Source organism: Corvus brachyrhynchos, unplaced genomic scaffold (assembly GCF_000691975.1).
Source record: "Corvus brachyrhynchos isolate BGI_N302 unplaced genomic scaffold, ASM69197v1 scaffold220, whole genome shotgun sequence".
NCBI lineage: Eukaryota > Metazoa > Chordata > Aves > Passeriformes > Corvidae > Corvus > Corvus brachyrhynchos.
The window spans coordinates 5,588,592-5,603,982 of NW_008236209.1; the positions used below are offsets into that span (position 1 = coordinate 5,588,592).

The 15,391-nt window shown below is 50.2% G+C and overlaps 1 protein-coding gene across 1 annotated transcript in view; it reads right to left on the bottom strand.

The window, feature by feature from the left end:
- Positions 1-11,970, bottom strand: part of KIF4A (kinesin family member 4A) — a 17,113-nt gene extending 5,143 nt beyond the window's left edge. Inside the window, exons 1-21 of the mRNA XM_017742769.1 lie at positions 11,827-11,970; positions 10,930-11,120; positions 10,613-10,702; positions 9,874-10,040; positions 9,602-9,696; positions 9,301-9,420; positions 8,096-8,271; positions 7,557-7,618; positions 6,737-6,872; positions 6,220-6,278; positions 5,917-6,022; positions 5,211-5,276; positions 4,742-4,927; positions 4,252-4,355; positions 3,877-4,021; positions 3,296-3,406; positions 2,728-2,811; positions 2,009-2,122; positions 1,653-1,808; positions 996-1,090; positions 436-565 (exon numbers count right to left, since the gene is read on the bottom strand). Coding sequence (XP_017598258.1) covers positions 436-565; positions 996-1,090; positions 1,653-1,808; positions 2,009-2,122; positions 2,728-2,811; positions 3,296-3,406; positions 3,877-4,021; positions 4,252-4,355; positions 4,742-4,927; positions 5,211-5,276; positions 5,917-6,022; positions 6,220-6,278; positions 6,737-6,872; positions 7,557-7,618; positions 8,096-8,271; positions 9,301-9,420; positions 9,602-9,696; positions 9,874-10,040; positions 10,613-10,702; positions 10,930-11,064 — 2,337 coding nt within the window. The 5' untranslated portion in view covers positions 11,065-11,120; positions 11,827-11,970. The remainder of the gene's footprint in view (positions 1-435; positions 566-995; positions 1,091-1,652; positions 1,809-2,008; positions 2,123-2,727; positions 2,812-3,295; positions 3,407-3,876; positions 4,022-4,251; positions 4,356-4,741; positions 4,928-5,210; positions 5,277-5,916; positions 6,023-6,219; positions 6,279-6,736; positions 6,873-7,556; positions 7,619-8,095; positions 8,272-9,300; positions 9,421-9,601; positions 9,697-9,873; positions 10,041-10,612; positions 10,703-10,929; positions 11,121-11,826) is intronic.
- Positions 11,971-15,391: the final 3,421 nt, after the last annotated feature.

The window sequence follows — 15,391 nt, forward strand, 5'->3', positions numbered from 1 at the left end:
CCCCACTTCCTACTCTTCCCCATCACCAGTCTTGTGCAAGTTTTTCCCAGCTCAACACCAATTCCACTGCTCCCCTGACCTCAGCCAGCACTGCTCTCATTTCCCTGCTTGTTCAGGAAGAATTTTTAGTATTTTTCTCTTTTCTTCCACTTCTGAAATTTGTCTTTTCCCATTTGCCCATTCCCATGTAAGTCACCCATAAGCTCAGCTTTAGCTGCTGTCTCCAGACCCTCATCTATTCCACTTCCCCCTTCCCTGTTTTTCACATTTCTCTCCCCAGTAAATAACATTTTAATCCAAACTTGTGAGGGGAATAAACCTCATCCACTACAGGAGAGCTCCACTCAAATTCCTTTGGTTCCTTCCTTTCATTTGTGGCTAAGCAGACTTAGAGCCTTTGCTTTTAGGGATAAAAGAGGAAAAGCCAAGGTTTACCTCTCCCAAGAGATACTTCAGAGCACATTTGGCCTCCAGGATGGTGGCAATGCTATCCCAGCGCTGCTTGGCCCGATCTCCATTGTCTGCATCCAGGAGTTTCTGCTGCAGGTCTGCTATCTGGGCACTCCTGGGGAAGAATCCATGGATTTGGAGTTACAACACAGGAGAAAACCAGGGCTGGTGTCTGGGCTAATGTTACTGTTCCCAGAATATTAAATAAAATAGTTTAAATTGAGATTTTTGCTGCTCAGTAGAGCACCTGGAGCCTGCATTGCTCCCCTGGGGAGTTTTGCCTCCACTTCACATTCCCAAATAAAAGTGGAGGTTTTTCCCCCAGAAGTGCTCACCAACAGCTCAAGAACCCCAGTCTAAGTGACTGAGTATTTTCCCCACATTTTGGAAAAATTCCAGCCAGGAAAATCCACACCTTTCCCTCATCATTTCCAGCATCAGCCTGCGTGTTTTTCATCCTCTTCCATCTCCCAGGGAGTTGGGATGGAAAGGAGGGGAGAGCCAGAGGCAAGGCTGTGTGGATGGGCTGTGTGGCAGTGCCTTACCTGAGCTCCATCTCCGTTTGCAGGCTCTCGATCTGCTTGGAGATGGAGAGATCCGTGTCCGGGGCCTGCAGGTCGGCCAGGCAGTACGTGCGCCTCTGTGGGGTCACAGCGCGGGTACGGGGCAGGAGCAGGGGAGGAAATCCCACAGTTACAGGCATTCCAGCTGGAAAAGCCTCCAGGCATCTCCCCACAGCTGCAATTCCACTGCTCCCTCCCAAAAGCCTTCGCTAAGGGGTGTGACCCACTCATGTCCCTCACAGTCCTTGAGGGTGGAAAAGCTCCCCAAGAGTGTCGAGAACAACCATTGCCCCAACACTGACAGGTCACCCATGTCCCCAGGTGCCACACCCAGATGTTTTTTGGACACTTCCAGGGGTGCTGATTGCACCACTTCCCTGGACAGCTGCTCCAAAGCCTGACTGCCCTTTCAGGGACAAAATTTTCTGTAATTCCATTAAGCAACAAGTTCCTTCAGCACCTCTTGTCCCTGACATGTCAGAGCACAAGAACATTAACCCTTTCTCCCACAAGGGCAGCCAAGGATGGGCTCCATCCCTATCTCCTAAGGGAACAGGTCAAGTAGGAGTGAGAATAATGAACCCAATATTGCTGAACAGCCAGAGGTGTGGGGTGGGAAAAGGAGAGTTTCCCTCTTACCCGGAGCTTTGGAGGGGGGTTTTCTCCAGCCTCCTTCTTCTCTTTCAGCTGAAGGAGCTCCTTTGCCAGGATTTTCCTGTCCTCCAGCAGGTCTGCCAGGTGTCTTCGAGCCTCTTCAGTGCTGACAAGAACCTCGACTTCATTTGCAAGCCAGCTCTGGAAAAATAACCCCCAAAACCCAGCGGCTGATCTCAGCTCCAGGTCTGAATCCTTCTCCGTGAAGGCATTTCAGAGAAACTGAATAATCCCAATGCAATTCCCTGTTCCTCCTGCTGTGCTCCAGCCACCAAGGCCAGCAGCACCCACCCCAAATCCCAGTTTGCCCAGTGCTGGGATGCAAAAACGCTGCCACCCACTTTGACTCGTGCAGCAATTCCTTCCATGCCCCGATTTTGGGTCTCCTTCCGTTTATCCGCCGCCTCCTTCTGTTTCTGCAGGGCATCCTTGAGGCGTTTGTTGGCAGCTGCTGCCTGGAAGAGATTCCACAAAGAGCTGAACAGGGACTGCAAATCATCTGCAACAGCTGGAAACACGAGGGATTCCCAGCCCAGGGCAAACACTGGGACAGTGACAGCACAAGGTTAATAAATCTCAATTTATCCTCCTTCAACTCAAGGACTCCTCTCCTTGATTTATTTCCTTTGCTGCCATTCCTCCTTTACAGAGAAGATGCTTCTAGGCCTGAAGGTAGAAGAAAACGCCCAAAATGAGGGGTGAAAGATGCATTTCTTTTACAAAGCCATCCTGAAAGGATTTGGAGCTGCAACCTTGTAGATCCACCACCCAAACTCATTTCCCACGTCCTACCCTGGGCATCCACATGGATTTGCCACAGAAGCCTGGGACTCAGAGTCATCTGGTACCCAGAGGTATTTGGCCTCTAAGGAGCAAATTTAACTGGGATGCCTCAAAGGCTACAATGCAGAAATAGGGATTTCTCCACAGAGAGAAAAGCTTTTCTTTCCAGCTTCTAAATTCCTTTAAGAGGTTTCTGTGTATCCTGTTCCATCCTCCAGCCCCACCTGGCAGACTTTAGGGATTGGTTGGGAATTTCCAGGAGATGTTGGCTCCTCACCTCCTCTGTTTTGCGCCGGAGGACATTGGCCTGTTTCTGGAAATCCCTCTCCAGCTTGAGGAGCTCATATTGCCTCTTTCGGTCCTGCAAGGAAAAACAGCTGGAAAAGTCCCATTTTCCATGACAAAGGAAAGGCTGCAGCCCCAGGGTTCCAGCCCCAGCATCGTGAGGCACTGAGGGGCAGGAATTGCTGTGACACCGAACTCCAGGTGTTTGCTGCCCTTTGCACTCAGCCACCACAAGCAGCTGGATTTCATCAACCTGCAGGTCCAACGTTCCTTTGGAAGTTTAAAAACCTCCCATGCTGGGGCCAAACCCTACAGCTTTAAATCCTTCAAATATTGACTATTTTTGCCTTCTGCCTTAGAGCTGATTCACAGCTGTGGTGAGCTTGAAGATCTCCAGCCATGAACAAGTTCAGGTGGTGAAAGGTGGCAGCCACATGAGCCAAGCTCCTCTTCAAAGCATTCCCAGCACTTTTCCAGTGCTTTAACTGATGCTTCCCAGTTAAACAACCTCACAGCACCCCTTTGGAGGGAGGAACAGCAGGAGGGGCTTGTTTGCTCACCTTTTCCTTCAGCTGGATCACTTCCTTGTCCTTCTGCTGCTTCCACTGCCTGAATTTCTCAGTGTCTTCTTTCATCTGACGCATCAGCTGCACCCTTTGCTGCTTCATTTCCTGAAAAACACCAGTGGCTGGAAGAATTATCCAGGATTTACATTCTGAGGAGCTCCAACCTCCATTCCCCCCATCCCTGCCAGGTGTGGGGAGTGGCAGGTAGGAAATCTTAAGAGTGCTCCCAACACAGGACACTCTCAAAGTACTAAAAAACAGGGATTTTTTTAGGCATAAAGGGAAGACCAACATAGGCACAATTTAGGGAAATCAAAGTGGAGTCAAATGATTTGACTGAGGCAAGAAATCAGAAGTGCCAGAAGATACTTTGGACTTCTTTTCCTCCCAAATCTCAGTAGCCACCTGCCTATTGTGGTCATGTAGCCAAGTGAATCTTGCCAAAAACTGCTGTTTTCAGTCTGACTAAACAGAAAGTGGATTCCTGTCTGGGATTCCTGTTTGGGATTTCTGGGACTCCTGCCTGGGAGCTGCTTTGTCTGCAGAGGCTCAAGTCAGAGGTGCCTGTTGGTTACCCTGATCTCCTGGTTCAGTTTGGACACCGTGCGCTCCGTGGATTCCTTCAGCTTCAGGAGCTTGGATTGCTCATTCAGCTTCTTCTTGAGCTCATTGATTTGTGCTTCCAGCTCCTGGAGCCTTTTCCGGCGCCGTTCGCTCAGCCTGGAGAGAAACCACAACAAATCCTCTCCAGCTTCAGAGACACCCCATGAAAAATGTCACCTCTGTCCCCTTTGCTGCTGCTGAAAGCCCACAGGAGGCTTCTCTGCAGCTCCTGGCACGTTAAAGGGACACTTTTACATCAAAAGAGCTTTCACTGATCATGGAAGTGCAAGACATTGGATTTTCTGACACATTAACACCCCCCAGAGCTGCAGTCAGTGCCCTCTTACTTGGCCTGGTTGATGTCCTTCTTTGCCATGTGCAGAGCAAGGACCAGTTCCTCCTTCTCCTTCTGCAAATTGCTGACCTCCATCTCCAGATCCTTGATATTGGTCTAGAAAGGACAAGAGGAATAAATCTCTAAATAAAAACCTTGAAAAGACACCCTGAGGCAAAGCTTTAAGACAGAGAAGGCTTTAAAAACCCCATTCCTCTGCAGCAGGCACACCTTATCTAAGAGCTGTGTGAGGGTCACAGGGGCTGGTCCAGCACCCTCTGGAGCTTTGGTGTGCCCAGAGTCACTGTGGCCACATCCTGACTGAATCCTTTCAGAGATGGGAGATCCCAGCACAGCAGGGAAAACTGCCCAAGGGAGCAGGGATCCAGTTTAAGGAATAAATAGACCCAAATCAGAACAGGTTCCTTAGGACAGATCTCCTCCCTTCCCTCCCCAGTGTGAACTGGGGAAAACAAACTGAACAAGGAGGATTTCAGCTTTACCTGGTACTGGGACTGAATGGGCCCCAGCTGAGTGTCATTTTGAGACATTTTTTTGGCCAGGGCCTCTTTCAGAGTCAGGGCTTTGTTGAGCTCCAGCAGCTCCCTGGAGAGCTGTGCCTGGCGCAGGGCGTGCTGGGTGCTGAAGTCGTTGGAGGCTCTCTTGGATTCCTGGCCCACTTCTGCTTCCTGCAGGAGACACAGCCATGAGGAGAGGCCAATGCAGAGCTCTTCAATGACATCATCTCTGTTTCTACAGAGCACTTCAAATGCATTTTTATGTAAAAAAACTAAATATTCAGAAACGAGAACAGGTTCCTGACCTTGAACACATCGAGTTTAAAACAGCACAGACAGGAGTGATGATTTATCAAGCATTTGGGCTAGAAAATTAGCAGCAGGGAGCAGATAAAATTGATGAGGAGATAAAACCGTGCCCCAGTGAGGTGTGCACTGCTGAGCCCCCACTTACACCTGCAGAATCCTGTTCAGAGTTTGGCAGCTCTGCAGCAGCTTCTGTGGTCGCAGCGTTTTCACTCTGTTGGACAGAGAGAAGAAAATTTGGGTGAAAATGGAAATATGAAGTAAAAGGAAGGAAATAACAGACTGTTGGCACATCATGGCAAAGCACAACGTGATTCTCCTCCGGCCAGAACCTCTCTGGAAAGAGGAGACCATTGTCCTCCTCCTGGAGGAGAGGGAGGAAACTCCTCCTTGTCTGGTTGGAAAAGCCATTCCTTGAAATCTTCCCTGAACTCCAGCACTGGGAGCTACCTCCTCACAGGAGAGGACAGAGGAATGTCCAGTGAAGGAGAGCTGAAATTCCTCCATTAGACAAAGCCTGGAAGCTTCTATTTAACAATTTCAGGCCCCTGCAATTTATGTTGTCCATAAAAATCACCAAGTTTACAACACTCCATCCAATTTAGGGATTGTAAATCCATTCTGATCTCCAAAATCAGGTTTTTTCATGGAGACTCCTCCTTTCCCCCCCCAGCCAGGAGCAGCACAAGTGGCCTTTCTGCAGCACTAAAGCACAACAGGACAGTTTTGAAGTGGATCTCAAGAGTCACTTCATACTTTTAATTCCTGGGCTCCTTGAGGGAAGCTGTTGGAGTGGAATCCCAGATTTCCTGAGTAACTTGGCACAACTACCCCTTCCCTGGGCTCAGCCTTACCTGCAGCTCAGCCAACACCTGCTGCAGGTTCCGGATCACCTCCACGTTTTCCTTCAACTCCTCATCCTCCACAGTCTCCACCAGCTTCTGCAGATCCAACTTGCACCTGGAAACGTGGGAACAAGTCCATGGCATGTTTGTGTCAGTTTGTGTCACACATGCCAGGGAGGAACAACTTCCCCCACCCAACCTCTGAATTAATTCTGGCTGAACAAACCCCAGCAGACTGGATCCAGTTTATCCCACTAAAACCATCAAATTCCCAAGGATGTTTTTGCAGGAGAAGGGTGTGGGGACACTCACACAGCATGGTGCTGGAGCTGCTCTAGCTTGGCATTCATCTTCTCATTCTCTTGCTCTGTCTAAGAGAAATCAGAATTATAATGAATTGTAGAAGAAGCCAGGACTCAGCTGATTAATTTGCACCAGAAGATTTGCAGTGTGAAAATCAATGCACTGAAAGATCTTTCATGGTCAGGGCCACCAGTTGGGATTTAGCAGCATTTTTTCAGGGATGGACACTGCAGGCAGTAGGAAAAAAAAGCACGGTGGGGAAGGGAGAGCACAGGTGTGCAAACACGATTTAAAATATTAAAATAAAATATTTAAAATGTTAAAAACTGAAAGATTCAGGTCTCCCTTTCCCCACTGAAGTCACAGATCTAAAGGCCAACAGACTCTGGAAGGCTCTTGGTTCTGACTGACTTGGAATCAATGTGAAAGGAACATTAAAGAGAGATTCCCAATGTGCCACAGGGACAGGAGCTGCTGTTGATTCGTTCCCAGCAATTCAGAGCTCTCCTGGGACAGCTGAACTTACCAGGATGATCCTCTCCAGCATCTGTGCTGTTTGCCCAGCAGCTTCACTCAGCCCCTGGCTCAGTTTCTGGTTCTCCTCCTGCAGGGATTGGTTCTTCTCCATCAGGGACTGGAGGCTCTCCGAGGGGGCCAGGCCACTGCAACAGCGAGGCGCAGTTTGGGTGTGAGCATGGCCTGGCCAGGGCTTTGTGACAGCACTGAAGTCACCTCCAAAACAATAATTATCCCCTAAATAATTTACAATAACTAGCCCAGAATGGGGTTTGAGTGGGAAGGATCTCAAAGCCCATCCAGTCCCACCCCCGCCATAGGCAGGGACACCTTCCACAGACCAGGCTGCTCCAAGTCCTGTCCAAGCCTTGGACACTTCCAGAGTGCAGGAAGAACCTCCAAACAGAGGTTGTGAACTCCATGCACGTGGTTTTGAAACATCCCCAGAACACAACAGCTGCACAATCCAACTCTGTCCCAGATTTTGTGCTTTTAAGGATAACGGAGGTGGAGCTGTCCCACCTTCAGGGGTACAGGGGTGAGGAAAAGAGGGATGGATGGGCATTTATTTACACAGAGAAGTATTTATTCAGGAGGTGGTTCCTGGTTCCTCTTTTACTTCCTCCAACAGATTTTTGCAATCTTGAGGTGTTTGCTACAAAATTAAATATCCCAGGGAATTCCAGTAAGGATGAAAAAAGAGGGGGGAAAAAAAGCAATCAATTTATTCTCCCCTCACTCCACAGCACTGCCCAGAGCTAAGGTGATCCAGAGGCTCCTCTGGAGTGGGATAAGCACAGATCCATGGGACATGAAATAACAAATCTTACTTGAGAGACACAGGCAGGGTCCCTCCGTGGGCCTGGAGCAGCAGCACCTGCAGCTGCTGGACCTACAGAGACAAAGAATTATTGCTTGTAAATGTAGCAACTCCATGGATGATGGGTCTTCCTGACTCACCTGCTCTGTAATTCCCACTTTACCACTGCCTGTGGAAAGGAGTGGTGTTGTTACAGTATTTCAAGTGATTTACTCCTCAAATAAAAGGTTCTTCTCTTCCCTCTGGGATCACCCCAAGGAAAACTCTTCCCCTTCCCACTGCTGGGTGCAGGCAGGAGATGCCAGGAGGGCACCAAACCATCTCTGTATTTCGAATTCTGCCTGTAGCCCACCAAGCAATGATTTGTTGGGTGGAAGGGAAATTTAAACCACAGCAACTGCTGCAAAATTCCAAGAAATATCCATATATTCCCCTCCCAGCCACCTCCAGAGACAGAGCAATGCACATTAGGGATATTTTGCATACTTGAGGAGGTTGTGCCTTCCCTGGATGTTTGCTGAGCTCAGAACCAGAGGGATCCCCCAGTACCTGCTGTTTCAGCTGGTGCAGCTCAGCTGCCTGGGGGTCCACATTGACAATGGGTTTGTTTTTGATCTTCCTGGCCCTGTCAGCGTAACGCAGAGTGTTCAGGGTCTCCTCCAGGTTGGAGTCTGCTGGGCTCACACAGGCAATCATCAGCGTGTGGCTGTTCCCACCCAGGGAGTCTGGGGACGAAGAGAAACAGCATCAAAGCTGCCACAGAGCAACAACGACAGTGAAGTGTCATCATTCAAGGATTCCAACCCCCAAAACGCAGATTAAACAGCTGGACTTTGGTGCCACTCATTACTTTCTCCTCTGCTCAGTCAGTTCTGTACTTAAGGGGGTTTTTAAAAGCCAAAGTTGGGCTTTGAAACCATAGATTTCACCCCAGAAGCCCCAGCTGTTGCCCTAATAATTTCCTTCTGCCACTGCTGTCCTGGTTCTTTTAGGCTTGCCCCTCCCTTCTCCCCTCCAGTAACAAGACCTCCATGAATATCCAGAATTTTCTCCAACTTAAGGAATTATTGGTTAAGAAGAGATCACAAAGCTGCATGAACTTCATCCTTTGGTTTTACACAAATTGGCTCCTTAAAGCTACTGACCAGAAAAACACACATCCAGCCCAACCCACCCCCCACATCCAGCCCAATCCAGGTTTTTAATGAGGTACTTTCAGACATGGAAAATACTGAAGAGCTTTTGCACCAAACGATGTAATTACCATAAAAAACCCAGTGATTTCATTACCAAAGCTGTGCCCAAATTAAAGGGTAATTTCAATAAAATGCATTAGAAGACAAATCTCAGCTACTGAAAAATAAAGACCAGATATTCAGACCAAGAAAACAAATCCCAGGGAAGGCACAGACAGTTGGAGCTGCATTCTGGCTGTGGCACCACCCAGGGAGTTGCTATAATTAAGGTACAATAATAGATCTCTGCTCCCAGACTTCTCCTTCTCCCCACCAAAAATATGCCCTGGATTTGTCTTGTTTCCTCCTGTCACCCAAAGTGCAGGAGAGCAGGACTCCTTTTGAGCCCATCTCACTGCATTTGCAACCTCAAATAAGAGTCCAGGAAAGCTCTGGCTTCAGTGAGGAATTAAATAAATGAATCCCTTTGCAGCAGCAGCTCTGAGCTGTGGGGTTTTCTCCTGCTTTGTTATTTAAAAAGCACCTGTAAATTTAGGCTTTGTCATCATCTTCTCTCACCTTGCAGCAGCCTGGTCAGCTTGGAGTCTCTGTAGGGGACAAACCCCCCCTTTTTATTCTCTTCTCCCAGAGCACTGATGACATTCCCCAGGCACAGGAGGCCTCTGTTGATGTTGATTCCTGCAGACAAAGCTCAAAGTGAGCACAGCCACCTCAACAGCTCCAAACTCCTCATTTCCTGCTCTTATTAAAACTTCAGCAAGGTTAAAAAGGCAGATTAAAGGGTTAAAGAAGCACTTTGCTCTTTTATTAACTCCCAAGTGAGAAGACACCCAAACTCCCCCAGTGCCAGCCCACAGACCTTCTTTGAGTCTGTCTCCCTCAGCCTTGGTCTTCTTTTGTCTCTCAGAGCCAGCAAGATCCACCAGGTGTAGCTTGCAGTGAAAACTGCAATTTCTAGGGCAGAAAGAAACTGTTTTATTCTCCCAGGTAAACTCCCAGTTGGAAAAGGAGCAGCCCAGGAGCTGAAAATTCAGAGAGCCAAAAATGGAACTGCCCTGAGAAGTGCAGCTCAGGACCGCGATGAGGAGATTTTGGGAAAGTCCCTCTTACCAGCTGCACCATGACACTCACTTGTCATTTTTCTTCTTCTGATCAATGCAGATGGTGAAGATGGCATGGGACCTGGAGGACTGGGAATTCATGGCCGTGGATCCCACAGTTCTGGAGTTGTTCCCCTGCTCCAGGCAGGACACGGTCTCTTGGGCACAGGTGACACTTCTTTCTGTCAGCCCCACAATCTGTAGCCAGGAAGGAAACATTGCTCATCCTCTGCTTCCTCTTTGTCCCACCTGGGATCAGAAAAACCTCCCTCGGCCTCAGGCTGTGCCAGCCCATCCCCAGGAATGTGTGTCACCTCCAGCCAGGGGCCTGGAATGGAGACTCCCAGGGAAAACTGCTTCTGAATTTCGCTTTGGGAACGTGGAATCACAGCACCTATTCCTAAACACCCCCCAAGTTCCTCTGCCTGCTCCAGAGACAAATCCATGGATATCCCAGGCCAAGCTGGGAGCTGTGCCAGTCACAAGAAGGGGGAAACTGGCAGATGGGGTGAGGATTTGTGTGGATAAAGGGATGGAGAGGCAGCTCCCAGGGACACAAACCACAGAGAGGATGAGCAGGAAGGACTGGATGTGCTCCTTGGCAAGCTGTGCTTTCCCTGAGAATCCATCCCCTCGGATCCCTCTGCGCTGCTCCCAACACATGGATGAGCCCCATCCCACTGCTTTAGGGATGACAGAAAATGACACCTAAACCCCTTCAGTCCCCAGCCCTGCCACCCCCTCCTGCTCCCACAGCCAGCAGGGCAGACCTTGATGCCTTCCTTGGGATCCTCCCGGATGCTGATCGGGGAACGTTCCCGAGAGGGGCACAGCAGGTCCAGGATGTCCTCGTTGTAGATCTGGAAGCAGCAGAGGAGCAGCTCTGGGTTACCAGCCAAAGAAAGGTGCAGTTATGCTGAAATCAGGGCTAATTTGGCATCACATTCTACTCGTTTCCCCTTTCAGAATTCTGTTCCTGACAAAACCTCCTGGACTCTTAGGGATTGATTTAATCAGTATCTGTTACCTGAAGGAGGTGACCTCAAAGCTCCCTTTAGTCATAACTTGACAAAAACCAAACTTTTACCTCTAGATAAGAAACTTTGAGGACGAAGTCCCAATCCTGCCTATGCTGTTTCTCCTCAAAGAGCAGCTTGATGACCCTGGGGATGACCCCCACGCTGGGCTCATGCTCCTGGTTGGCTGTGTAGGTGCCTCCCATGGAGTAGGTTTTCCCAGATCCCGTCTGTCCGTAGGCCAAGACAGTGGCATTGTATCCTGGGGGAACAAAGGGCACCTAAGTGAGTCATGTGAGGACAGAAAGCTGCATTTTTGAAAACCACCCTTCCAGAAAATTCTCAGTTTACATCAGCTTAAGTACAGATCACAGTCAGGAACTCAGACGGGGAAAAAAAGGCAATGAAAACTCTGTAAAGCACAGATAAAATGATTATTCCAGTTCTTTTTTTAAGGCTGGATGTTGCTTTATTAGAGCTAAATGGAAATACAGCACAAGTTCTCTGCCACCCCAGCACCACTGCAGCATCCCCAGACAGGATGTTTATCAATTCATTGTGTTATTCTTAAAGAGGGACAAGGGCTTTTTATAAGGGCCTGGAGTGACACGGCAAGGGGGAATGGCTTCCCACTGCCAGAGGAAAATTAGGAAGGAATTCCTCCCTATGAGGGTGTTGAGGCCCTGGCACAGGGTGCCCAGAGAAGCTGTGGCTGCCCCTGGATCCCTGGCAGTGTCCAAGGCCAGGGTGGACAGGGCTTGGAGCAACCTGGGATAGGGGAAGGTGTCCCTGCCCATGGCAGGGGTGGCACTGGTTGATCGTTAAGGTCTCTTCCAATCCAAATTATTCTGGTATTCCATGGAAACTGCCTTACACAGGCAGCCTCGGGAACCAGAGGGCTCAGAGAGCACACCCCACTCGTTTTGTGGAGCGGAGCAGGTTCCGAACGGGCAAGATCTGGGACAAACCTTTGAAGATGCCTCGGACCAGAGGCGACACCGCTGTGTTGAAAACCTCCTCCTGCTCCACGGACGGGTCGAACACGTAGTCGTAGGTGAAGGCCTTGTCATTGCCCACCACGACCTGCGGAGGAGAGGGACGGGGCAGCGCTGGTAACCGCGCCCGGGCTGCGGGATCCCCGGGGAGCCCCCCGAGCCTCTCTACCAGGTGTCATACAACAGTCTGCTGTGACTGTCACCACCCAACACGACATGTCACAACAAGGTGGCATATGCACAGAATTCTGTGCTGTCTTCAGAAGCTCATGCACAAAAAAATGCTCATAAGGAAGGGCAAAGGAGTGGGAACGCAAAGAGGAGATACTGGACAAAGGAGCTGTGTTTTCTGCTGCTATTCTAAAAGAAAAAAGTTGATTTTTAGCAGGAAGAAACACTATGGCAAGTTTCTTTCTCCTTTTTCAATCTAAACCAGAGCAGAGCCAAAGGAGAAGGTGGTTCTTCCCTCTGCATCCCCAGCAGTGCAAAGAAAGGACATAGGGCTCAGAGAAGAGAGTCTATCCTGAGGAGGCATCAGCCTCTACAGCAGCACAAGTGTTGCATGAGAGCATCTGAGACAGACAGTGGAGTTTTATCAGATACTTTTGCAGAATAACCTGATGATGCTGAACTGGAGACAGCAGTTGACAGCATAGCCTTAAGGCTCAAAGTGCTTTGTGCATGGAGCAGCTCCAGAAAAAACACCTCATGTAAGAGATGGGGGTAAGTGCTACTGTCATCTCCCAGAAACTGCTGCAGTGTACCAGTAAAATGCTCCATGTTACAGCTGAGCACTAGTCCTCTCATCTTTTGTTTATCTGTTTGTTTAGTTTCTACTATTATTGAAAGGTTCTACCGGACAAGTAAAAATATTGCCAGCCTGAGATTTCCTTCTGAGCAATCTTGATACTCTCTCCATCTCTTTCCATTTTAACAACTGGCTGGCAGAGAGGGCTGCAGTAGGTGTGGGTCCACCCCCACATCACACACATGCACTACCCAGGGTGGGAGCAGCTCATTCCCACCACTCAACCGCCTGACATGGCCTACTGTGGGGACAAGCAGCAAAGCCCAGCAGTCAGGAAAACGACTGCAGCAAGGGGCCAGTGCCACATCCTGCCGACCAGCAGGAGCACAGCTTTTTCCCCTACAGCCCCCGCACAGGACAGGGGTCATGGGTGCCTGTGCTCCCAGCTGCTGTCCCTCCACCATCCTGCCCGCCAGGACCCCACGCCCTTTCCATTCAGCAGGGGTATTGATCTGCTGGCAGCAATGGGCTGGATAATTAGCCAGGAATTAGAGTTTCTATTACAGCCAGGAGGCTGCCCCAGCTGATTTATCACCTGAATAATTTACTGTGATTGAAAGGAAATTAAAATGAACTCCATTTGACAACTGTGCACTTTTATGGGCTTTAGTGAAGACTCAAAAGCCAAATTAATAGCCTGGTGTTGTTTGATAGTCTACTGAGAGTAAATATGGGAAGATTTTTTTGTCTCCTGATGTGCTCTCCTAGGCTGGATTTTAGAGTTGGGTTTTTTTTTTCCATCCCACCAGTAAGGCTACAGCCTGGAACAGGGGAGATTTCAGCAGTAAAAACCAGAGAACTGCCCTTGCTCACTGCTCCTCTCTGCACTGCAAGCACCCACCCTCTCCTTCTCTTTTCTGCAGGTACAGAGGATTACAGGGTCAGCAGATCAGGGATGAGCAGGTAGCGCTTGCTGGCAGCCCCTGGCCCAACCTGGCACCAGCATTGGCACCAGCAGCCAGGGCAACCCACCCAGCTGCCGATGAGGGCCGGCCTGGCGCTGCCTGGGCGCGGTGTCGCGTTCCCGGACGCGGTTCCCAGAGCGTTTCCTGGCATAAAGCGCGCTGGAATTGCGATATTCCCGACTGGCAGCGTCCTGGCCCAGGGAGACAGGGAGCTGCTGTGACAGGCGTGGGGCGGGCAGGGTGGCAGATTTCAGGCCGGTGGGCAGGGGGAGGGGTTGTTCCTGAAGTCGTATCTCGGGATGTGGAGCTGCTGGGGAATGGGAGCGGGGGCCCCTCAGGTATTCCCGGTGGCAGGAATTAGAAGAGAGGGACTGGTGCTGCTGCCTGGCTGAGCACTGCAGCACCCACGCCTTGGATCCATCTGGGAGACAGCAGGGAGAAGAGTCCTGGGGAATTGGAAGGGTCCTGGACAGGGAGAAGAGTCCTGGGAAATGGGAAGAGAACTGGGCCAAGGGAAGGGTCCTGGTGACTGCATTTCCCTGCTGGTTTTTCCCACAGCTGGGCTTCAACATCCGGGGAGGAAAAGCCTCGCAGCTGGGAATCTTCATCTCCAAGGTGTGTCCATCCTTGTGCCATTCCCGCCCGGACCCTGCCTGTGCCCGTGGGAGCTGCTGAGCCGACTGGGTGTGCAGGGAGGCTCTGGCTGCCCGACACCCTCCCGAGCTCAGGGCTGGGATTTGTCACAAAGCCATCAGAGCATCTTGCACCACTTCCTGGTCTCTTCCCAGCCCCTGGAATTGCTCCCCGGGGCCGTGTGGGAGGGGAGCTGTGGGAGATCCGCTGCTGCCATCCCTGCTCTCCCTTCCCAGGTGATTCCCGACTCGGACGCTCACAGGGCCGGGCTGCAGGAGGGGGACCAGGTGCTCTCGGTGAACGACGTGGATTTCCAGGACATTGAGCACAGCAAGGTGAGCGCTGGGATGGGGAATCCACCTCCTTCCAGCCTCTCAGCCCAGCACAGAATGTGTGGAATCCTCTTTCCATGTTTTCCAGGCTGTGGAGATCCTGAAGACGGCGCGGGAGATCACGATGCGCGTCCGGTACTTCCCCTACAGTAAGTGCCTGGTCCAGGCACCTGGGATGCTCCTTGGGAAGCAAACTTCCATAAATCCCTGCCAATTCCACCTGAGTTTAGCAGCCCAAGGTCACTGACACTGCTGATTTGGGATCAGGCACCACATCAGGATAATGAGGCCTGGCTTCATCTGCCCACACAGGAAAACTCGGGGAGCAGGAAGGTGGGATGGCTGGGGAATGGGAAAGTTAATTTAGAGCTGGAGAAGTAGCTCATTATCCTTGAATAACATAGGGATGAGCTCTGGCACAAGTGCCAGTGGTGGATATCCCTCCCTAAGGATGTTTGAACTGTGAGTGAAGGGAAGGACTGGGTTAACTCCCAGTTTCTCCTTCTACACCCATAAAGTTCCAAGATTTAAGGGATTAAAAAAAGGGAGAAGTCAAGCCAAACAAGGATTCTTCATAAAATGGAAAGCGGCCATTAAGAAGAAAAACATGGAGTGGGGGAAGAGGGGATTTCAAACAAATCCTTTTGTTCTAAGTGCTGTAAAATCACTTGAAATTACTGGTGGGGGTGCCCTTTTACAGCCAGAGGGTCTCAAACGCTGCCTCCACTTGGAAATGTGTGTTTTCCTGAACATTTTCTGTAATTCCCCCTGGCCATCGTCTCCTTGTCCCTCCCTTCCAGATTACCAGCGGCAGAAGGAACGGACAGTTCACTAACGGGGAGCTTCATCCTGCCAAAACC